This window comes from Terrapene carolina, unplaced genomic scaffold, assembly GCF_002925995.2.
Source record: "Terrapene carolina triunguis isolate 2854851 unplaced genomic scaffold, T_m_triunguis-2.0 Scaffold68, whole genome shotgun sequence".
Taxonomy (NCBI): domain Eukaryota; kingdom Metazoa; phylum Chordata; order Testudines; family Emydidae; genus Terrapene; species Terrapene triunguis.
In genome coordinates this window covers 8,942,983-8,966,890 of record NW_020664419.1, presented here as the reverse complement: position 1 = coordinate 8,966,890, position 23,908 = coordinate 8,942,983, and the positions used below count along the sequence as shown (strand labels likewise).

At 42.2% G+C, this 23,908-nt stretch overlaps 1 protein-coding gene across 7 annotated transcripts in view; it reads right to left on the bottom strand.

The window, feature by feature from the left end:
* Nucleotides 1-272: 272 nt before the first annotated feature.
* The window catches only part of CELF2 (CUGBP Elav-like family member 2), a 430,978-nt gene continuing 407,342 nt past the window's right edge, over nucleotides 273-23,908 (bottom strand). For 3 of the 7 annotated variants that reach the window (XM_026648625.1, XM_026648630.1, XM_026648628.1), the window contains 5 exons: nucleotides 15,543-15,662; nucleotides 8,409-8,606; nucleotides 5,209-5,352; nucleotides 1,694-1,865; nucleotides 273-343 (listed from right to left, as the gene is read on the bottom strand). In XM_026648625.1, the coding sequence (XP_026504410.1) occupies nucleotides 1,738-1,865; nucleotides 5,209-5,352; nucleotides 8,409-8,606; nucleotides 15,543-15,662 (590 nt within the window). In that variant the 3' untranslated portion in view covers nucleotides 273-343; nucleotides 1,694-1,737. Of the gene's footprint in view, nucleotides 344-1,693; nucleotides 1,866-5,208; nucleotides 5,353-8,408; nucleotides 8,607-15,530; nucleotides 15,663-23,908 lie in introns of all 7 variants that reach the window. The other 4 variants (XM_026648627.1, XM_026648631.1, XM_026648629.1 and 1 more) reach the window with 2 other exon arrangements.

Genomic DNA, 23,908 nt, shown 5'->3' with positions numbered 1-23,908 from the left:
AGCAAGCAAAAACATTTTTGCCACAGGTTTTTTTTTTTGTTTTTTTGTTGTTGTTTTTTGTTTTGTTTTAAACCCTATCATTAATTTGACTAATAATAAATTTCAGTCTTGCATGAATGCAGCAATGTTTTTTCACATTGACTTCCCAGAATTCATAGCTAGATGAGGTCACATGCAAATTTCAAAGGTCAAACTAGATCAAAGGTCAGTAGGAGAACCAAATATGATGTGAGGTCAGAAAGACATCAGAAACAATGACGGGACGATGAAACTTTTTTTTTTTTTTTTTTAGACGCCACAGGGACATGCTAGGCAAACGATGAACTAACGGGCATGGAGATGTCTAGGGAAAAAACAAGGAAGAGGAAAAAAGTTACATAGAATCTATGCAGCAGAAACAAAATCACTTTTATGGGTGCAGGAGAAAACTAATGCAAATCTTTCATCATTAGAGTCTATGAGCCATTCACATAATTTGCATTAACTTACAATACTCATCAACAACAGCACAATGAAACCCCAAAAGAATCCATCTGAAAAGAGTTAGAGAAGGTGGATTCATCTTTGGGGGGAGGAGAGAAGAAAGAACCATTTTCAACAAATGTAACATAAGGGGTAGGGGGAAGAAAAAAGTCAGACAACTGAACTTTAAACTAGAAAATGGAAACTACAAACAAAATAACCAGACAAGTACAAACAAGAGGATAAAAGCATGAACTGTAAAGGGTGTAGGGTTCAACGGTGAAAAAGCGCCCATTCTTGGCACAATTACTCTAGAGACTACTTCAAAGGATCTAGCTAGCATAGAGAGCTGCTCTTTAGGTATCCAATAAGTTAACAATAGGCAATAAATAACTTCCATTATTTCTGAGGCAGTAAAAATTTTGTATAAAAATAGAAATGCTTTTTACAAATAAAATTTACAGGCCTGTGGCTTTCTTTTTTATTTATTATTATTATTAAATTTATCTCTCAAGAAACATCAAGTATCGTCACTCATTTTATTTTATTTTATTTTTATTTTAAACCCTGTAGCTTTAGAAACAGATCTCTAAATCTTTTTTACATTATTCCTTTCCAAAAAACTAAAGAAAACTAAAAAAAAAAAAGTGAACTATAAAGACGACCAGTGTAATATCAGACTAATAGAATGTTATGTTGATTTGAACCCCTAAACAAAAACAAAAAATAAAAATAAAAATAAAAATCATTTTCAAAAACAAACCGATGTAGTGGAAAGACTTTTTGTTGTCATTGTCTCACAATAAGTGCTTCTGCTGGCATAAGACCATTATGTTTAACCTATAAACTGCTGGTGCCACCCTGATAAGATTGGGTTCATACATACAAAACAGCTTTTATTTCCCCTAAGTGTGCTAATGGCACCAGGGTTCACAGAGTTAAATTGCACCTTTTTTTTTTTTGGTCGCTTTTAATTATTAAAATATCGTTTATTAAAAAAAAAAAAAAAAAGAAAAGAAAAAAACGGAGATAAATTATGTCGCAAAATAAAATACAGTAACACAACTCAGTAATTACTTGGCCTGGAAACAGCAGCCAAGTTTAATTGTGGTGAGTGGGGAAATGGAAGCGATAACTGTAAAAATAATTGTCTCTTGGTGAAGATTGGCAATATGTTCTTCCTTAGCCCCCCTCCCCCCCGCAGAAGGGCAGGTTTGCTCATGGGACTTACCCTAAGAAAGCTAAAACAAGAGCAGTGAGCATCTGGGGTTAAGATCAGTAAGGTTTGCTGTCGTTTTTGGAGCGTTTCAGCTGAACCTTCAAGCGTTTCATGCCAATCTGAAAGCCGTTCATAGCCTGGATAGCAGCTTGCGCAGAGACTGGATTGTCATAGCTAACAAAACCTACAAAATACAGAACGGAGGGGGAAAGAAAGTGAAGATAGGGTAGAACAAAAGAAGAGGGGACTGGCTCGATATACAGAAAAAAAGAGTTCGTTGTTAGTACTTTTTCTTTTAAGTGACATGTTCATTTCATGACTTTCCTTCATTCCTTTGATTATGCTTCACATTCCTTCCCTCCTAATCCATCCCAACTCTCCCCTTATCTTGCTAGGGTTCAGCATTTTGCTACCTCACCATATGCAGCTGGGACAGCAATCAAACAGCTCAGGTGTCCAAGAGCTGTATGACAAGGGGCAGTACAGTATCTCTCTCTCTGGTATTTTAGATGGTCCCCCATCACTGCAGTGTCTGAGTGCCTCACAATCATTAATGTCTTTATCCTCACAACACACCTGTAGGTAGGGAAGTGCTATTATCCCCAGGACAGAGAGGCTAAGTGATTTGTTCGAGGTCACTCAGGATGTCTGTGGCAGAGCAGGGATGAAACATGGGTTTCCCATGGCTCTAATAATAATGATACTTTGCACTTCTATAGCACTTGTCATCTCAGGATCCCGATGGACCTTGCATACCTTAATTAATAAGTGTCATGGCCCTGGAATGGGGGTAGGCAAGTATAGAGGTTAAATGACAGGTCAATAGCAGAACTGGGAACAGAACCCCAGATCTTCTGCCTCCCACGCCTCAGCACTGACCTTTAGATAGTGTTCTTTCCCTGTACTGACTATGGCTGGTTTGGTTTAAATTTCTTGTCCCCTGGAGACTCAACGCACTCTTTTCCTCATGCACTCTAATCTCCCTGAGCCTAGAAGCTTCAACTCATTTTCATATCTGGGCCTCCCACTCTTAATTGCAAAGCACTCCTGACGATCACTCTACCTCTGCTCTGGCTAATTACTGCATTGCAGCCTGGTATTATGCATCTACTTTGACATGCTCCCTTTAATTTCCACTTGAAACTGTCTTAATGAATTATTCTAGATTAGATTAAAGTGTGTATCCCTCTCTTACTCATCACCCTCTTTTCCTTCTCCCCTGGCACTGGCACTGAGGATTTTCACCCACACTCCTCTGCTAACCCCTTCATCATATCCAGTTTGTGTTCACCCAGATAAAATGCTCACCCGGAGCCTCCCCGTCTCTTGTCTTGATTACTCAACTTCCTCCTCTCTGGCTTTCCTGACACTCACTTTTCCCTCTCAAGTCATTCAAAATGCAGCTGCTAAGATCATCTTCCTGATCATCGCCTCCCTCTTTGTGTCCCTTCACTAGCTTCCTTTTCTCCACCACATCAGATTCAAACTTTTACATTTAGGGGGCCTTCCCACCTCTGACCCTCTTGTTTATTCACACTCGCATCTAATGAAATAGATCCAACCCCCTTCACTCTATTTGGTCAAGGAAGCTAGCCTTGCTCAGTCATTTATTCACTTCTCCCACACGCACTTTCACAATTCCTGCATTCTGCCACTAGGCTTGGAACATGGAACATTTTACCCAAATGTCTGTCAAATCGCTATCCTGTCCTCCTTCCAGTCCCGCATCAAGAACCATTTCTTTTATGTTGCCTGTGGGAATCTGGCCTCCCCTCTAATTTTTTCCTTTCCTTGTTGCATCTGTTTGTTACATCATGTCTTAAATTTAGACTGTAGGCTCTTCAGGGCAAGGACTTCCTCTTCCTATGCATTTGCAAAGAATTTAGTATGATGAGGCCCTGATCCTGATTTTTATCTCTGGGTGCTACTGTAACATAAATAATAAATATTTTTAATAATAATTAGTGCCAGTGCTTTTCTTTCTCACATGGCAGACTTCACTTACCATTTCCCTGGAGTATTTCTCCCCCCCCTCTTCCTTTTAGACTTTCTCGCTTTTGTGATGGTGGATCAACAGCCTTGTAGACTGAAACCCTTTGGTTCATCTATACAGCAGGTGCTGCTGAGGCAGCTGCTATGAAAACTTCCTTATACCACCCCTGACCTGGAGGGACCTGTCTAGATGTGAAAGGGCAGGTTCATCCTTATTCCCCTCAAACCTTGGAGCCTCTGCTGAGATGGACAACAAGAATGCAATTAGTGCCTGTGGCCATCTATCTGCTGAAAGTGGGTTCTCTCTTTTTTGGAGGCAGCGTGTATCAAGGTTAGAGCACCAGTCTGGGAGTCAGCACACCTGGGTTACGTTCCCAACTCTGCAAGTGATTCAGGGAGAGACCTGGGATGAGTCCCTTAGCCCCTCTATGCTTCAGTTTCTCCATCTAGAAAGGGCTTTCCCCCACCTTTATAAAACGTGGGAGATCTTCAGATTAAAAGGTGCTAGATGATTGCAAAGTATTATTACCATTACTGTTATCCCAAGTAACTCTATTCCATGTGCAATGACCAATTCTGACATGAGAGAAATGGGCTCATGAGACAGACAATCTCCGTTTTCAGGGAAAAAGTGAGAACTCTCATTAAGAAACCACAAACTGGCTTTTCTAAAGTCAAATAAGATGCCAAAAATGTAAAACGAAAGGGACATGCTTCTAAATAAAGCTGAGGGGCTGTGATATTTTATGTAAAACCAGCTTCTTCTGTAGACTGTCACCATCTCAGATCCTGATCATATCATTTACTTGATATAGGAACTTAATACATTGATGCTGCAAGCAGAGGTGTTTACTTACATTTTGTAATACAGTTTATCAAAGTATAGAGACAGGATATGTATGTAATCAAGGTATTGGTATGCATCTGATCAACCCTAGATCCTGTTTTATTTCAGAAGGGTTTAAGCATCAGACACACTTCTTCATGTGATCCTTAGTTATCTAATTTCCCTGCAGCTCAAGCGTTCTACATGAAACCTGACACTGACTGTACCCCTCTTCATCCCCTGCCCTATCATAACGACAGATGCTACCTGTACAGTTGAACCTACTTGTAATACTTGTAGATGCACGTATAGGCAGCAACTAGCTGTAACATATTCTGTGCTACATATGTGTACACTATACAAACACTAATTGCACAGTACTGTACTTAACCCAGAAGTACAAGTAATGGGTTAAACACAGAGAGTTTTAAAGAGGTTCGGCTATACAATAGAGGATAATTAGGTATCCATAATAAGGCAGCTTAATAGTATAGTAAATGGCATTCCCCCACATAGGGTGTAATTAGTTTCATGTACTTGACACATCCATAGTAGATGTCAGACTGGAAGGTTTTTTTTCAAATCCAGTTTTTAGTTTGAACTGCTTTGTCTGTGCATCTTTCTGTACTTTTGAGGATTACAAGCCATAGCTCTGGGATCAGGTTCACCATGTACAATTTTACTTTTCAATTGATTAAATGTTGCTTACCAAAGCACTTGCTCAGATTGGTCTGTTTATCAATGAAGACTTTAGCAGAGATCACATTCCCAAAGGGCATGAACATCTGCAGAATGTCCTGGTCTCCAAACTCCTGGGGGAGGTGGTAAATAAAGAGGTTTGCCCCTTCTGGACCTTTAGAGACAGGAAAACCACAAAAAAACAGTATGAAAAGAGCTATTAGAAGAGTTCTATTTCATCTCTCTTTTTTGGTAATTTAGAAGGTGATGGGCAAACACAGTTCAGTTTCAGACTTTTTGAAGTAACAAAAACAAAGCAAATGGACAAAATAGCAGTGGCTCTTTTATAGATTTGTACTTGATACCTCTATTATAAGAGAAGCTGAACTGCAGCCTCCTTCCTAAACTCACGTAAGACTGCCGAGCTTGTCCTAAAGTAGGGTTATGGTTAGAAGAGTGACTGCATGAAAGTGGCACCTTCTTACGACAACTCTGCTCTCTGCGTCTCTTCAAGCTGTCCAGCTATGGAAGAGCGAGTTGAGTTCTATGCTGCCTCACACATCTTTTGTCAGCTAAACCAGAGACATTATTAGCGTAAGAGATAGAGCCCAGCTCAGTTCTAAAGATCCCATGTTTAAGCCTGCAGGGCAGGCAATTGGGGACAGGGGGAAGTAAAACAAACCTTCCTTTGACTTACAAACTGAGCTGGCTGATTTTCTTTGCAAATAACCGAGGGACAAAAAAAAAAAAAAAGGAATGCTCATAAGAAAATGTGTAGTCATTTTTCACAGTACACGTGTTGTTTTAACAACAAAGAATCCGGTTAGAAAGCCCTCACCACCTGGCAGGGAACTCTGTCAAAAGAAGAGCTGGTCAAGATTTTTAACTGATTTTTTTCCCCCAACAACAACAAAAATGAATTTTCCTTGAAATGGAAGTGTTTTGGAAAATCTTTTTGAGTTCTGTGAAATTTCATATGAAAATATCCATTTCGTTTTTAACTGGAATTTTTTTTCTTTCACACTGAGTTTTGTATTGGTTTTTGAAAGCCAGTTAACAGAAATAAAATTGATTTTTTCACTGAGCTCTAGTCAGAAGTTTCTCATCATCAGCTCTGCCTCCCTATTACCATAATAATCTGGAAATGAAAAGAAGAGACGAAAGAAGACTTTCCAGTGTGAAACTGGACATGTGGCCTTCCTAGTCACAGAGCAACACGGGGATTCTAAGATGCCACACGATTCTGGTGCAGGCAGCTTCTGGAGTAGACTAAATGGATATTCCCTGGCTTGAGTGGAGACCAGATGTGTCTCAGATGTGCTGCGTTTGATTACTGTCTAGGGGAGGAGAGGAAAGTGCAGGCCAGACACTTATGGAGTACCTTCTGCAGCAGATTCATGGAGCCGCACTGGTGTTCACAATAGAGGAACCAGACTGCCTGCCCTCTCACAGCCTGAGGGGAGGGGCTGCAATATTTGCCCTAGACAGGGGGTGCATGGGTTGGAAGAAAACAAAAAACAAAACAAAAAAACCAACAACAAAACAACAGGGTGAAAAAAAAAAAAGAATTTTATAAAATGAAATGGAAAAAAAATCACCTGGCAATATGGAAGAGAGGTCAAATGAAGTTTCTTCTTACAAAAAAAAAAAAAAAAAAAAAAAAGTCCTCTCAACAAAATGAACTTTCTTAATCACTGAGCAAAACTGGTTTAACACAGATTGATAGCAGTATGCATAAAACAATTCACCCCATTTCATTTAACGTTTAATGCAATATTTTCCTCTGGTAGCTGGTTATCCTCCTCTAAATATTCCAGACTCCTAGCCATTCCATCAGAAGTGAAACACGAACACAGCCAGCAGAATTTAATAATGAAACTCGCTCACCTTAACAGTCCCCCACTGGAAAAGACAGCAAGATGACAAAGGCCTTTACTTTATAAGGGACACTGTCACATGGGGAATGATAAAACGTACTATTGATAAAAATGCTTTTGTGAACTTAAAAACAATGAAGATAATTTAAAAAAAATAAAAGCCAGTCCTACACTATTTGCCACCCAGTCACAACAGAGAATCAGCTTCGGTTTATGGTTTTATCCAATCTGAATGAAATGGAAATCAAAAACAAAAAACAATCGAACAAAGCCAGGGAGCCAAAATAGTGAGAAAAATAAATGAATTTTAAAAAATTATTTCAACTTCAATCATCTAAATTGTTAATGGTAAAAATGGTAAGAAAATTATAAAATACATATTTATTTTAATTTGACAGTGTCCCTATTAAATCCCTAGCGTTGAGGGTTTCAACATTGTCTGCCTAAGAGACACCATGTTCCATAACGATTCAAGAGACTATTTTAAAAGAGGATAAAAAACTTCTTTTGATGCCATTCACTAGCCCTTGTTCCAGTGTATCTCTGGCAAGAACAGTAAGTATAATGACGACTCTTTCTTAGAAGGCGTACAAAACTTTTCTATCTTCTAAAATTAGCTGAAAGTTAAGGGGGTGGGAATTAAAAACAAAACCCCAAGAAGGCTGCCGGGGGAGAGAAGAGAGAGACTATCCTCATTTCGCTAAACATTTTGTGATTAGTATTAATGTATTCTTAGCGTTAACTTCCTGAGGTTTATTTTGCTCTGTTGGCACAGAAAGAGGGGCAACCAATCACTTACTTGCTTCCCCTCAAGACCCACAATTAAACAAAGAACCACTTGATGTAACGACGGATCTCGTCATTAACCTGAAAACTAAAATCTAATAGCAGCTAGATGATCAAGCATACATAGAAACCACAAGGAGGAGAGGAAAGGGGAGAGTTACCCACACAACACTTCCTCCCTCACCCACCTTCCAACAACAACAAATTTTTATTTTTATATATATATATAATTAATTTAAAAAAATGCTTTTAGGATGGTTTTCATTAGCAGCGTCTTTTGTAAGCAGCAGCCAATGAGTACTTTTACATTAACAAACAATGGGTGGTAAAATACACCTTGAAGGATAGATGGCAAAAACTAAATTAAAGGATAAAACAAAAACAACACTGAACAGGAAAGAAGAAAAGGTTAAAAATCAGTGGTTAGGCTCATCATGTTTCTTCAGAAAGCATCTATGAAGAAATAAGCCAAACCCAACCAATGTAGAAAGGCTGAATTTAGCTTATCGTAAAATTTGGTATTGCTGCTTGAGACGTGTGCTTTGCGGCCCTAGCAGGTGCTGCTTACCTTCTTTCTGGCTGCCTGCAGCACTTTGTTGCTGTAACAAACTCTGACTGTACAATGTTGGCAGTGCTGCTGCAGCGTACTGCTGAATTCCTGAGTAGGCCTGGGTGAGGGCGTCCATTGTGCCTGCTGTACCGTTCGTCAAGCCTGTTGCGCCAAGTCCTCCATTCAGGGCAGCCATACCTGAGAGCATTTGAGCAACTTTACAAAAAACCCAACAATAGAGAAAAGAAATTGCACTTGTTCATTAGTGCTTTCCAAAAGTAGTTGGCATTATATGACACCGACAATGACGGCAGTGCATGCAAGCCAGCACTTCACCAAATGGAACTGAAAACAACGAAACACAACTTCAGTAAAGATCACTTCGGCACAATGGTTTGATGACCAAATCTATTCACATGCAATCTGCTACTGGCAAGTACTGTAACACCGTGCTTCTGAAATTCTGTTCTTCCACGTGCCCCAAGACACACACATTGGGCTACATGATCTTGAGGCTATCCAAAGACTGTAGGAAGGAATTCACTTGATCAAGGGTGGATTCCTTGTGGTATTGGCAATGGGACAGAGTGTTCACTGGGACACAGTTCAAATCCAGACTGGTCATTAGTGACTGGAAATTACTACCATATGAATGAAGTTTGCCAATTAATTTTACATAGGCCACCAATCTCAGTTACCCACATTCCAAAACCACCACCACTACAGTTGGCACCCTTCTGTGCATTGCAGAACATGGGCAAGGTAACTGAACGGGCATGGAGGCATGGCTATCCTCTCACTCCTGGTATCTCCTGATCAGGGCTGGGAAGCATTGGCGGTGTGGTGTAGGGTAGCTAGCAGTGCTGCAATCTAAGCTGTGCCTGTCTTGCTGATAAAGAGAAATCTTTGGTCTCTAGTGTTGTCATTCCCTCGCTTCTTATTGGCAGTAACATCACTTTATAAACACTGGTCTGCACCCTGCTAAATAGCATATTAACTTAACTGGGATGACTGCCAGGGAGGACATTCAGGGCAAGGACTCTAAGCTATGGATAAATGGCACACCCAATCCATTTATATGGCACTGTCTGTGATGAGAGTTTTATATCTCTGAATTGATGGTTGACAGCAAAAACTTCTTGTGGTGCAGCCTTCTATGCCACTTCTTTTTCCTATTATAGTTGTTAAATGTGTCACCTGTGTCTTCAAGTGCTACAGTGAAAAGTTTTAATATTAATTTTTACTGCAATTCGTGGAATAAAAGTGAATTTTCTCCCTACATTTAGATATAGGCCCTGCAGTACTGGAAAGGGCAGCAGATTGGAACAAATTTAGAGAAGAGCAGTAAAATGATTAAAAGAACTAAGGGCTTGGATTTTCAGAAGAGCCGATGACCCATACTTCCAACTAAAGGCAATGGGAGCTGCAGGGACTCAGCAAAATTGAAAATCTGGCCAGATTTCAAAAGTGACTAGTGAACTTGTGTGCCTGAATTTATGGGTGCCTAACTTGAGGGAATTTCAATGGGACATGATTTTCAGAGACTGCTGAGCACCTGCCCTCTGAAAATCATACCCCCTCTTTAAGGTGTCTCCAGTTGGGCACATAAAAATGGAAACATCCAAAATCACTAGTTACTGTTGAAAATTTAGGCTATGATGCGTAGATAGTAGCTTGGCAAAATGATGACTAAGGTGGGGCCGGGGGACATGTTAAATACCAAAGGTGGCAAACCCAAAGGAAGGGAGAGAGGAATTATTTGGAGTGGGAATAAGGGGGCATGTATGTTGGAAAAAGGTGAGGAAGTTAAGCTGAGCACAATTTATGGCAACGGTCTTGAAAAAAATTAACCATTAAATCTATTAGACTGTGCAACAGTGTTCTCCAAGGGAAGTGGCAGAAACCCTATCCTATGACAGGTTTCAGAGTAGCAGCCGTGTTAGTCTGTATCCGCAAAAAGAACAGGAGTACTTGTGGCACCTTAGAGACTAACAAATTTATTAGAGCATAAGCTTTCGTGGGCTACAGCCCACTTCTTCGGATGCAATTTAAAGATGGACTGGCACTAAGAAGTGTACTGCAGGAAGCAATCCTGCCTTGATAGAGAACGCTGAAGAGGATTACTGAATAGCTCTTTTCCATCTCAAATGTATTGATCCTAGCACAGTGTATTCCTATGAGCTTCTGATAACCATGACCATTGTTCAAGTGGCACCTTCTTGCTTTTCACTAGGGTCTATGCCAATTAGGAGGATTCTACTATATAAATTATACCCTTTGATATTAGCATAATTTGTGTAACATTAACACTGGACAGAGATGCGATATTCCGCCATCTCTGCTTAGTAAAATGTCTTGCACTTGGAAGTTCTAGAACTGGGAGGGCGGCAGAGGGAGGAAAGGACGCTGATGTGGTGGATGCCAACCCACCACATCACAAAAACGAAAGAGCCAAGCCTGTTTTGGAACACAAAATAGCCAGATTTTTTTGGTAAGCGGTGCTGAATAAGTGTAAGAAAAACCTCATTATCAATAATGAGACACCAATATACTTCTATGAAATGTTTTCCATCCAAGAGGAAGAGCTTTTGAAAATAAGGATTCAGCACAGCAATTGTGTTAAAATAATGGGTTCGTGCTGGTTGAGAAGCCCTTAATCAGCTCCTGCCACTCCAGCCCCAATCAAGCCTGTTGTAGGCAAAGTAGCTGTGAAGCCTGTATATAGTTGGGAACTGGTGGTGAGAAACCTTTTGAGAATAAAGAGCTCAGGTGTTGCACCAGATTGAAATGTCCCTGACTCATCGAAGAGGGAGGCCCAGGGACCAAATACTCACGGGCGCAGCGTGAACCCCATTACAGTTTGGTATTGAAATCTAACTGCAACCCTACCAAGAGATCTGAATATTGTTTTCTGCCATTGCTTGTGTGTGTGTGTGTGTGTGTGTGTGTGTGTTTGTTTTTGCAACATTGGTTGAATTAAATGACCCCAATAAACCACTTCTTGTCTCTGGCCCTTTTTGTACAGTGTTGAAATAACTTGATGATAAAGAAACTATCAAGATAACAAGTTATCTTCTATGAGTCATCAGCCCATTAACAAAACACTTTCTGTGTTACCAAACTCTGCTCTGGGCAAGTCCTCTTCACGTGAGCCTATAGCCTCTACCACCAGGCTATTTCAGATCATTAAACAGAAAGCCCTGTTTGACAGCACTGCTAGGGGGAAGGACACTGCTACCATCACTACAATAGACACGGCTAAATTTATTTCTACCTTGAGCAAAACAGATCTGTAGAAAGGCCTCTGATCCTTGATATTATTTACTCTCCTCTTCCATTGTTTTTATAAAATGTTCTATGGCCTAATAGCAGTGGCTTGAGTTAAGCGGAGTATGGAGAGGCAAAGTGTAAATATCGTCACATGGCTCTACCAATGCACCTCCACTTGTTCTGCGCTGTGTACAGTAATTATTCTATCCCTGGGTTTCTAATGAGCGGTCTTGAATTTTCCAAAGTGATGAATAAAAATAATAGATTATAATACTTAGCAGTTCCACTGCCCTCTGTCAAAGAATCTCAAAGAGCTTTACAAACATTATTATGTTAAAGTTTCTCTCTGCCCCTGTGAGGTAGATCAATGCCATTTTCCCTGTTTTACACATGAGGAAACAGAGACAGAAAGGATAAATGACTTTACCCAGGATCACATGAAATGTCTGTCAGAGCCAGCAATAGTATTCAGATCTCTTCACTCCGAGTCTTCTTTCTTAATCACAAGACCATCTTTTCCCCCCTCTTCGCATTAGTGATTTCATTATTACACATCAGACTCTTTTCATTAGTAACTTTATTTGAATTTACTTCTTCAAAGGCCACAGTCTAACACATTATCCCACTGTGCTGCCCAGTCTCCGTGAACTGGCTTTTTAGTTATCCAAAGATTTTGGGGTCTTCCTAGTTGCTGAATCTTCCTGTTCCCAGAAGAGAAACTTAATTGAAAGAAAGTCACTTTGGGATAGGTTGTGGCTGGCTGCACTTCCTAGTCCTTCCCGAAAGATTGCCTTTTACCATTGGCCACTTCAGATTCCACTTCTCAAACCTGTTTCCTTTCAGCTATAATCTCAACCATTTTGTAAACAAATGATCAAATCTGCATTTGTCTTCAGCACCCTTTTCTAACTCATTCATGGCGTGTACCTAGCTCCACTTGTGCTTTAGAAGGCTAGCATTAATTCCACAAGCATGTATCATTGGTTCCAGCTTTTATGGGCAATTATCCATTTCACACGACAGAGCTTGGTTTTACTGGCCAGTGATTCTATATCCCATTAAACTGCTCATGGTCTAGCCCTGCCACGGGACACAGAAGGTTCCCAACCAAATTTTCATGACTACATGCTCCATGACAGGTTAGAGTGCAAACAACTGAATGGGAGATGGTTAGTGGGAGCATACCTGGGCCCAGAAACAGCATATTGTCAATACAGATAGGGGATGCCTCTAATTATAGTCTCAAAAGGGTTAACTACCATTAGTTCCACGAGTGCCAGAGGCTGATAATCAGTGTCATAGTATTTTCAAGAGAGAAAGAGGTGTCAATCACATCACAGCATATGAGAAAGCAGTGCACTTTCTGAATCTCACTGCAAACCATTTATTTCAAACTCAAACACACACACACACACAGATATTATTCCATGCCATCTGTGGAAACATTCACAAATAACGAGATTTTGAACCAAATCCACAGTGGTATAAGTCCATGGGAATCAAATTTAGTCCTTGGTTGTGTACTCATCAATAATACTTCAGATGTCACATGCAAATGGGATTTGTATTCATGTCATTTGAAAATACCTGTTAGGAAAATCTAAAGCCATCATCCATAATCTAGCAAGAATTGCTAAATGGCTGATGGTGTGATTCCCACATGCTGTCAAGAGGTGAAACCACACAGGTGGCTTACTATGGATCAGTCTTGGTGAAGGGATGTTATCTTTCCGAGAGTGCCAGTGTGCTTGGGTTCTTAGTACTTGTGAAAAGGGGTGGCATGCCACATTCTACCCTTGATGCTGTAATCTTATATGCCCTACATAACATACATTCAGTATTTACCAGGGATAAGAATCTTAATATTAACACACAGTGATTCCTTAGACATTGTTAATATCATTAATGAGACCAGATCTTTCATGAGTGCCATTTTCAGTGGCTCAGTTTGATAGAAACAAAAAGCATATGTTGCTTCAAAATCTGACAAGGGGCATTTCTGGATTTGCTTACTTTTGCTAAACTGCCCTTGAACCATATTTACTTTGAAGGTTTTTTTGTTTGGTTTTCTAGTATTTTTGTCCTTGCCAGAAGCAAGACCTGTCCTACACAAGGCCCCATGCAAATGCTCACCACAATTTCACGGACATCAATGAACCCTCTCCACCCCCCAACTCCCATCAATGACAACCAGAGCTCACGTAACAAAATGACTGGATGAGCAGCTAGATAACAGTGACAAAAAGGACATCATGCAGAGCATCAGAGTGAGCAAGTGATACTGAGGAGGACATCCATTCCTGCGGGTACATTATGATGGCTAATGAACTAGAGACTGGTGGTGACCAAATAGATTCCTTGCATTGTAGGGTAGATGCAAGGAACAGCAGGAGCTAAAAACAGCTAGGCAGGAGGGGAAAGATGCAGCCAGATGACTTTCCTCCAATGAAGGCAAAAGTGAAGTCATTGTAACAGAAACAGAGCAGAAGGGATCATTGTTCTGCCGTAGAAGCTTGTGATTGGCTACTGTGGTTGATAATGAGGATGAAGGTTCTGATTAACGACTGACATCTTCCTTTTACCTGGAAATGTCAGTGCTCGTTTTACATCACACGGGAGAAATTTACATGCTCTAGTACTACAGATGACTGAGCCATCCTCACATACTTGCAAATTAAAAACCAAGAAATTGGTTTTAATTTTTAAGCAAATATGCAGCTCCCAAGTCAAAGGAGGTGTCCTATTCTGTCTCTATAACTAATAGAAAAGTTGTAGCAAATGGGTGTTTCTTAATAACCTAAATTCCTGAATTATATCTTGTGCTGAGGTGCTGTACCTGTTTTCACAGGTTTATGTTTTTGGTTTCTGAAATCAAAAGGAGCCTTTCATATAACCAAAACCAATCTCCAGAATCCATTCTGATCTAGCACAGGTCCTAAAATTATATGCCCTGCAAGTCTTTCCCCCCCCCCCAGGAACTCAACAGAATCCACCTTGGAGGGCAAGATTAATGAAACCTTAAGACTCCAGGGCTGTATATATGTAGGGCCCTACTAAATTCACAATCCATTTTGGTCAATTTCATGGTCATAGGATTTTAAATATCGTAATGTTCATGATTTCAGATATTTTAATCTGAAATGTCATGGTGTCGTAATTGTAGGGGTCCTGACCCAAAAATGAGCTGTGTGTGTGTGTGTGTGTGTGTGTGTGTGTGTGTGTGTGTGTGTGTGGGGGGGCGTGCAAGGTTGTTGGGGGGGGGGGGTTGCGGTACTATCCTTACTTCTGCGTGCTCCAGGCGGCAGTGCTGCCTTCAGAGCTGGGCAGCTGGAGAGCAGTGGCTGCTGGCTGGGAGCCCAGCTCTGAAGTCAGAGCTGCCACCAGCAGCAGCACAGGAGGAAGGGTGGCATGGTATGGTATTGCCACCCTTACTTCTGTGCTGCTGCTGGTGGGGCGCTGCTTTCAGAGCTGGGCACCCAGCCAACAGCCCCCGTTCTCCGGCCACCCAAGCTCTAAAGGCAGTGCAGAAGTAAGGGTGGAAATACCATTACCCCACTAAAATAACCTTGCGACCCCACTGCAACTCCCTTTTGGGTCAGGACCCCAATTTGAGAAACGCTGGTCTCCCCCCATGAAATCTGTATAGTATAGGGTAAAAGCACATTAAAGACCAGATTTCACAGGGGGAGACCAGATTTCATGGTCCGTGACGTGAATTTGGTAGGGCCCTATATATATGACAAGAATGGAAGTTGATCAACTTTATCCGCTGTTTTGCATATTTATTAAAAGCAACAATCTGTTTATAATTGATAGTTTTCCTACAGTGATTACTGGGGAAGGCTGTCCACCACAGCAATAAATACTCACTGTTTACGGTACCTGCTAGTGCATTAATATTATTCAGTCCAACAGTGGCTCCAGCCAATCCTTGGAGAGTACCCAGAGAAGTCAAAGAATTCATGGCTGCACCAGCCGTGGTATTAGCGGTTGACGCAGCCACTAAAAGGGGGAGAAAGTAGGGCAATATTAATTAAAGTAAACAGAACTTGCAATGTATCAATCACAAAACATCATGCACTGATTCTAATCTTAATAACTGGACTCCTTGCAAAAATGTAAGGAATCAGACCAACTTTCTCAATAAGTTCCCGTATTGGTTGCTGATGGAAAGCACTGCTGATTTTTTTAGTGGTGTGGATTTGATAGTGAAATTTAAGTAATTTGGCTTTCTTTGCAGAAACACTAAATCTGTGAACAGTTAAAAAACCTCTATCACATTCTCAAAAGTTTATCAATAAAGCACTAAGGGCTGATCAGCCAGCTAGACTGCCAGAGAGGCTGCCCCTTCTTAACATGGCCATTAAGCAACCACATGTTACTCATAGGTCTTCGTATTGATATCTGAGGAGATCTGGTCTCATAAACAGTTCCTGTTCTGGGCTCAAGCAAAACCTGAATTGTTCTGTCCTAAGTGTGATACTGTCAAGGCATTGTATCTTTAGGGCACCATATAAATGGAGAATAAAGCACTGAAACATGAACTTTAAAAAAAAAATGAACGAAATACCAAATACAATTAATTTTTCTGTCGGCTTCCATTGTAGTATCTAGGTAGGTACTTCTGTGGCCCCATCAGCACGGTATCCAAGCACACTACAAATATGAGATGTATTTATCCCTGTTGAGGGAGGGAAGTATTATCATTGCAATTTCACAGAAGGGGAACTAAGGCACAGGAAGATTAAGGGACATGTTCAAGGCCACACACAGAATCTGTGGCAGACGTGGGATTTATAGCCATATCTCCTTAATCCCAGTATAGTGCATCTGTCTCAAGACCATCTTTCCTCTGTAGCAGCGTTATCTGAAATGGCAATATCTTATTTTAAAGTGAACGTTCTAGTTGGGCTGTGGTGAAAAGGGCACGAATGCTTTCTGTCCCTAATCCTCTTAATCCTTTCAGGGGCCGTCTCCTCCATCAGAGGCACCCCGTTGGGCAGTGAAAACCCAAGAAGTTAAAGTTTCTAGGCTGACAGGATGCAACAAAGAGAGCGGAAGACAATTTTATCAAAGACAAGGAGTTGCCTTAACAGAGTCCAAGCAAAGTGCAAGTAATTCCTCCTTACTTTAAACAAAGTCACACACACATCTATCTACCTACCTCCCCACAACTCCAAGATACCCTTAAACTTCCTTGCACCCTGCCCCAAAGGTCAACAAATTCCGAAGAGTCAACAAGCCTTCTGGCCTTTGCAATGCAGACGCTGTTAGCTTGAGAGCCCTCACTGATCTTAAACCCTGCTGTCGTGTGTGCATGTGGTGGAGACCAATAATTTCTCAGTCAGCCAGGATCCAAGGTACGTAAAGCCTTGTAGGCTGAAGTATAATTGTATCCAGAAGCAAATAAGGTGTCTGTACAGTGGCTAAATGAGTGGTGTAATAAGCTCCCTGTGGCTAATGCTATCCGGTGGGCAGCTCCATGTTACATCAGCAATTCGTTTTATGAAGAACAAAACTAGAACAAATCATAAAATGTAAGATTAAAATTCTTCCTGTGAGAGAGATTAATGAGCAGATGGGTTGCTAACACATCCTTGTGAGTGAGGAAGGCAGTCCAAATCCTTCTCTTCCGTAAGGTCCCAGGACCTCATTCTGGTTACTGGTGTCAGATCCACACAACTCAAATGCATGGTCAGTGACTGACCAAAATCTGGGCTAAATTTAAGTGCGTTTTCTTGGGTTCAAGTTTCGGTATTCTATCAGTTAACACTGAGCAGGCTCCTCAGATTTTCTCATAATTTGCATTTAGAGCTCACATTATCCTAGTTTGACTGAATATTCAGGTAACTCAGAACTATTATAACATGCTATTGAGAGCACTGAAGCAGCCCAGAAATCAGTGGTCTTGTGTTGCAATTATTTTTATTGCTTGGCAATGATCTGCACTGCAAGCCTGATGGGAGGAATTAGCCATAAGACATGTCAGATACACTTGAGGGTCTTTCCTATTTTGCTGACTGCTACTTTGAGGGGCGTAGGATTAAAGATTTTACATGCACACAATATAATTTGAGCATGGAGTAAAGAGAGGGAAGGAGGACAGTCCAGTGGTCCAGGCACTAGCTTGGGACCTAGGAAACCCAGATTCAATTCCCTGCTCTGCCACAGACTTCCTGTGTGAGCCTGGGGCAACTCAGTCTCTGTGTCCCAGCTCCCCAGCTGTAAAATGGAGGTTAGAGTACTTGTGGACTTCAAAAGAGTGTTGTGGTGATAAATATACTAAAGATTGTGAGATACTACAGCAACAGGGACCACATAAGTACCATAGGTAGGTAAATAGCTGAAAAAATTTCCACAACACGCTCGACACCACCAGTAAACGAAACATGGTACTACTTACAGAACACAAAAATGTAATAAAGGGAAAGGTAAAATACCATGGAAGCTTTATGTATAGAAGCCTGTTATCTAAACTCTTATTTCTCCTACCTGTGGTGTACACTGAAATCGGTCTCAAGCTAAGGATTACAGGAGCTTATCCTGTCTCTTCCCTCTTTTCCTTCAGTTGAAATGACCTTGCTTTAGAAACGTAATGTATGATGAATACACAGGAAAAAAAAAATCACACGGCTTGTGGTAAAGTTAGAATACTGTGGCATTCATTTGGGAAACCAGCAAAACTCTCTAGTGTCAACCAAGCTCCTGGTCTCAGCAGCTGCTCTTACTAATGGCAAAGGCAGCAGAACTCAGTGCCATCACAGCGTTATTTTATATTTATTGCTTTTCGTTGTCCAGGTGACAAAAATCTATTGGATACCTACTGAATTTATAAATTGCTTTCTTCTGGAGCTCCCATGTCACCCAATAATAATAATAAAAAGTTTGGAACATTGTTGCTCTGAATTGAATTGCCTCACAGTAGTGCTTTATAAGCAGTAGGTAGCAGTCTTCGGATTCTGAGAAAGCTTGATGTACTGACTTATAGCACTGTTAGGAAGGTTTTTCTTTATGCTGCCTTTCTACCAACATTTGGTCTAATTGTTAGAAAAACTGAAATGTACAAAACGTGCATAATGGCTTAGTCTTCCGAGCTATACCTTATGGAGTCTTGTATCGGCAGCAGTAAATTGATTATTCTTCACTTGGTACTGGGAATTTTATCCCTGCCTCCTTTAAAACTTAGACACATTTGAGCTTCAATAAGCTACAAGGGCAGCATCAAGGAAGTTAGCTAGCTTCGCAGAGACAGATAAAAGGAACAAAGAAGCAGCTTGTGTTCTAGCCAGGTGAATATTGGGTGATTGTGAACTAATGGCAGGAGAATAGCCCTCAGACTATGACTGAATTTTTTCACGTTTTTTTTAAAGGGCTGGATCCATTTTATAACCATTTGTAACATGACAGACAAGATTCTATTCACTTAGAGGCATTTCTACAGCACTCACCACTATAATACCAGTCATTGGAAAGATTAGAGGTCTCTTTCTAGACAACATGTGCTAGCTCAGTGTTTCTCAATCTTTTTGATACCAGGGACTGACTTGCTGCCTTCCTAAACTGTGTCATGGAGATCTCAGGGACCCGCGCTGGACCATGGACCAGTCGTTGAGAAACACTGCACTAGCTCCTTCAGAAGTTATTGGGATTATTGCAGGAATTACTGGGTGAAATTCTATGGCCTGCTTTAGAGGCCAGATTACATCAGCATAATGGTGACTTCTGATCTTAAAAATTATGAACATATGAAAAATGATCTGAGCGACAAGCTGAAAGATCCAGTTGCACTTTCAAGACTAGGGGTTGCACTTGAATCCGGGGCCAAATTTTCCCCAATTCCCAATGCTGTATTCTGTTCCAGTTGTCTGCTGCCCTCTCTCCCAGAGGGGGTCTGCATTGCTCCTCTATAGAGAGTTTGTAGATCACTTTGGGACCTCTTTGGAATGAAAAGTTCTATATGTGAAAGATCAGAAGGTCAAGATGATTGTTCTCCGATTACAGCCTCTGCTCTTTAGTTCATACTGCCCCCACTGCACCTCATGCCTGGAACCATTTCTCTGATCCAGTATCTCATGCAATCACCTGGTCTGCCTCCTATTACCTCCATTCCCACCCCCATTCTTTTCAATGGATACCCATGCAAATGAATAAAATCAAAGTTATCATGAAAGTGTGAACCAGGATGGGAGCATGTCATAACCAGACTAGATATGGGGTGTGTGTGTGCGCGCAGTCCAGACTAGTGAGGGCTTGTGTCACCATCTGCCATAATATTATTGACCAGTGAGTCATTAGTTTTCAAATGATATCGCACAAGGCATATTTTGTACAAAGAGTATTACAGTAGAGTGTAGGGTGTGAATATAGGGGTGCATTCAGTCCCAGGGCATGTCACCAAAAGGAGTAACCTCATGACCTGATTGTTCCACCCTCACCTGCTGTTTTACCATGACATATTGAATTTAAGGCTTGGATCCTGTTCCCTTTGAAGTCAGTGGGAGATTTGCCATCAACTTGAGTGGGAATAGGATCTGGATCTCAGACTGCATGCTCTTTGGGCCAGGTCTATCTTTGAAGTGCAAGGCACCAGTCATACCTATAGCTGTATTCAAATAATGATGATTTCACAGAAGGCCAGAAGGAACCATTACATTTATCTAACCTGCCCTTCTGCATTAACACAGGCCACAGATTTCACCCAGTTGTTTCTGCAACAAGCTGAGCAACTGGTATTACCTCTTGGGGCTAGGATTTTTGAAGGAGCCTAAAGAAGTAAAGTTTCAATGGAATCTGGGCACCTATCTCCAAATGCCAGCCTAGCAAGACATCCAATCCTAATGTAAAGACCCTGGACCATATTCTCAGATACTGTAAACTGGCGAAGCGCCGCTGAGGTCAATAGAGCGATGACAATTTACGTAAGGCTGACGTTCAGCGCTCAGGGATGGTGAGGTCTGTAGCTATGCAAGCAAAGTCAGTGATACGTGTAATATTACTTATACCCTGTTCTGCATTGTCTGAGCACTGCACAACCAGTCAGTGTTTGGGCAAAGGGAGTACGGTGATATGGAGCACAGAAAGAATGACAATGCTGCATGAAAACGTATTGGGTAATCTTGCGGTGAAGTTACTGGACTCGAAGTCAAAAGATCTAGTGTCTTTTCCCAGCTCTGCCACAGATGTCCTGTGTGACCCTGGGCAAGTCACTTAATCTCTCTCAGTTCCCCATCTGTAAAATGGTGATACTAATATTTCCTTTCTCCTACCTTAGACTGTACTATCTTTGGGTTAGGGACTCTTTCTTCCTATGTGTATTTTGTCATAGAGCCTAGAACAATGAGGCCATGATCTTGGCTGGGCCCTTAGGAGTGACTGTGATACAAGTGATAAAATTAGAACAATATTCCTGAGTCTGACACAGATTCATTTGGCATGCTCTTGTGCAACTCACAACGTCTTGTGCCCCAAGTTCCCCATCTATAAACTGTCTCCCGTTATCCACCTCAAAGGGCTGCGGTAAGAATCCGTTAATGCTCATAAAGCACTTTGCAATGAACTAAAGTGCTGTATAAATGCTAATTATTATCATTGTTGTTCTGGATGAAAGGACCCGTTAGATCATGCAGCCCACAACTGTGCACTGGCAGGAAGACGGACTAGATGATCTAATAGGCCTTTTCCATCTTCGCTCTCTGTGATAAATGTCAGATTATAATTGTCTCCGATGACTTCTTAGTGAAGGCACATCCCACGGAAAAGTGGGACCCTAGGAAGCTGCATACCATATGCTTAAAGGTTGTCACTGACGTCCCACCTTTTCTTGGGCAACGTGCTGGGTTCCAAAAGACTGGAGCAGATATCTGATGACAGGACCACAAAAATAACACGATGTCGGCCTGGTCCAAGGCATAAAAAACAAATAGCAATATTCCAAATGGTGTTTTCTATGATTTGTAAGTGGGATTTATTTCTTTTTAACAATATTGTATTTGTTTTAGGTAACCCTATTTAACACCCCCGCCTCCCCAGCCTTGGTTTAAAAGGAAGGAACGTTTGTGCTCTTGTTGTAAGTGGCAGAGTATGCAAGCAATGTAAGGGCAGAATTCTCCTCTCCAAGCCTCAGCAGGGGCCTCCTAGCTACATGGAGGATCTCGCTATAGCACATTCTCGACTAGTTCCACGTATCTGGGGAGAGCAAAATATAGGAGTCAAGATCCACCGGGCCAGATCCTGCTTTGTCCCAAGGCTGCTTTGCGATGCTCCAGTGTTTCAAAGTGCCACAATTCTGGTTTAGTCAGCAATTTAAGGATTCTTCCTACCCAAGGGATAGATCAGCTCCTGCACCACCCTCCGCCCAGGACGGGGGCATGACCTGGGGCACGGCTTGGCCATCTCTATGTGCTGGTGATCTCTGATGGCTTGCAGTGATGGCCAGCTTGCATAAATTAGAGGAGCCTCTACATTATAGTGAATGGCCCCAAGATTGGGGCATCCACCCCTTCCTTGTCAGATGTGCTGAGCTCCACTCGTCCCCACTGTACAGTTCTGAAAGCAGTGCCTTGCCCCAAGAGATCCATCCATCCATCAGATGCACTGGGAAATAATTCTGATCACATATTAAAAAAAAGGGTCTGTGGAACTGGTGTCTGTTTTGGTGCTTTCTTCATAAAGTTTCATGTCAGTAACTGGGTTAAGAGCACTTGAATTCGCTGTGCACACCACCTTTCCCTTCATGCTGTTTAGACAGTTCTCAGTTATGTTCCCCATGACTGCCTGTGTTTTACAAGTCAATACTGGTGGCGGAGGCAGCTTGACACTGGTGATTTTATTTTCTGGATACTGCACCTTTGCCATGTCTAAGAATCCTGCCTGGAGACTGCAGCCAGTTTCTTCTCTCATCCTCTGCAGCCAGTTCCAGAGGATGTGCATATGCTCACCAACAAACCCCCAGTGCTCACACATGGAAACTTCGCTTTTGTTCTTTCTTGGTGTTTTTCTTAATGGAATGTTACTGAAATTTTAGGCTCAGCTTCCCCCTGCAAGCATGTACAGATTTCCAGCCAAGGCTCACTCTTGCTCTGGGAAAGTCTCCTCTTCTCAAAGCTACCAAGACAGACTTGTTTTTCTTCCCTTCTTGAGTCCTTGATCTTCCTCCCCAGGCAGCCCTCAACCAGGAGTCTGTCTGTGACTCACCACTGCATCCACAGTCCCCTCTGACTTCAGGGAGCAGATTGCATGGGTCCTGCTTTAATCTGTTCCTGACTAAAAAAAGTGCAAGAACAGTGCAGTAATTTCCAGTTGAGTGCAAGTCATATAAGAAGACCCCAGGAAAACATCAGAATGAGTGTGGGTTAGTGGCGTACCTACTGGATTGGGAGTCTACAGACCTAGGTTCTGGTCTCAGCTCTGCCACTGATGTGCCAGGTAACCTTGGGCAAATCACTTCACCAAGCTGTGTGTCTGTTTCCATTCCTACCCTCTCCTTGGTTTGTCTATTTAGAGTGTCAGATTAGCTGGGCATGTCTTCACTGCAGCGTTGGCTTGAGTTATCTACTCATGCTAACCCGTCTCAAGACAGCCTGGCTAGAGTCAAAGATGCCACACCACAAAACACCACATGAGCAGCACAGAGTGACTGGATTAGCAGTGCAAAGTACGTGAGTCCCTACTGCATTATTAGCTCAAGCACCAGCAGCACCTGAGTTTCAACCCACCCTCCCTAAAGGGCTAGGTCGCTTGAGTTTAAAGCTCTGCTTAACTTGAGGCTAGAGATTTCTGTGTATGCACAGGAGTTGGGTTAGGGGCAACACTGGAGTTATACCTCGAGCTAATAACGCAATGAAGACAAGCCCTCTGTATTTGTACAGCACCTCGCACAATGGGGTCCTGAGCTCGACTGAGGCCGCCAGGGCCGGCTCCAGGCACCAGATGAGCAAGCTGGTGCTTGAGGCGGCAGATTGTTGGAGGCGGCATTCTGTCCAATCCTAGGGCGGCACAGCCGCTCCCCCCCCCGTTCCGGCCGGCCTGTAGGGGGCGGCGGCGCGGAGAACCAGAGCGCCCTGCAGGGCACTCCTCTTCCTTCCCTCCCCGCCGACCGGAGCGGAGCCCTCGCGGCAGGCAGCAGGAGGTGGCGCAGCGGGAGGGGCCGTGTGGCAGCGCCCCTGCTGTAGCCCTGGCCGCCCCCTTCTCTCTCTCTCCCGCCCGCTCCCTCCCACTCCCCTCCCCAGCCGGTCCCCCTGCACCCGCGC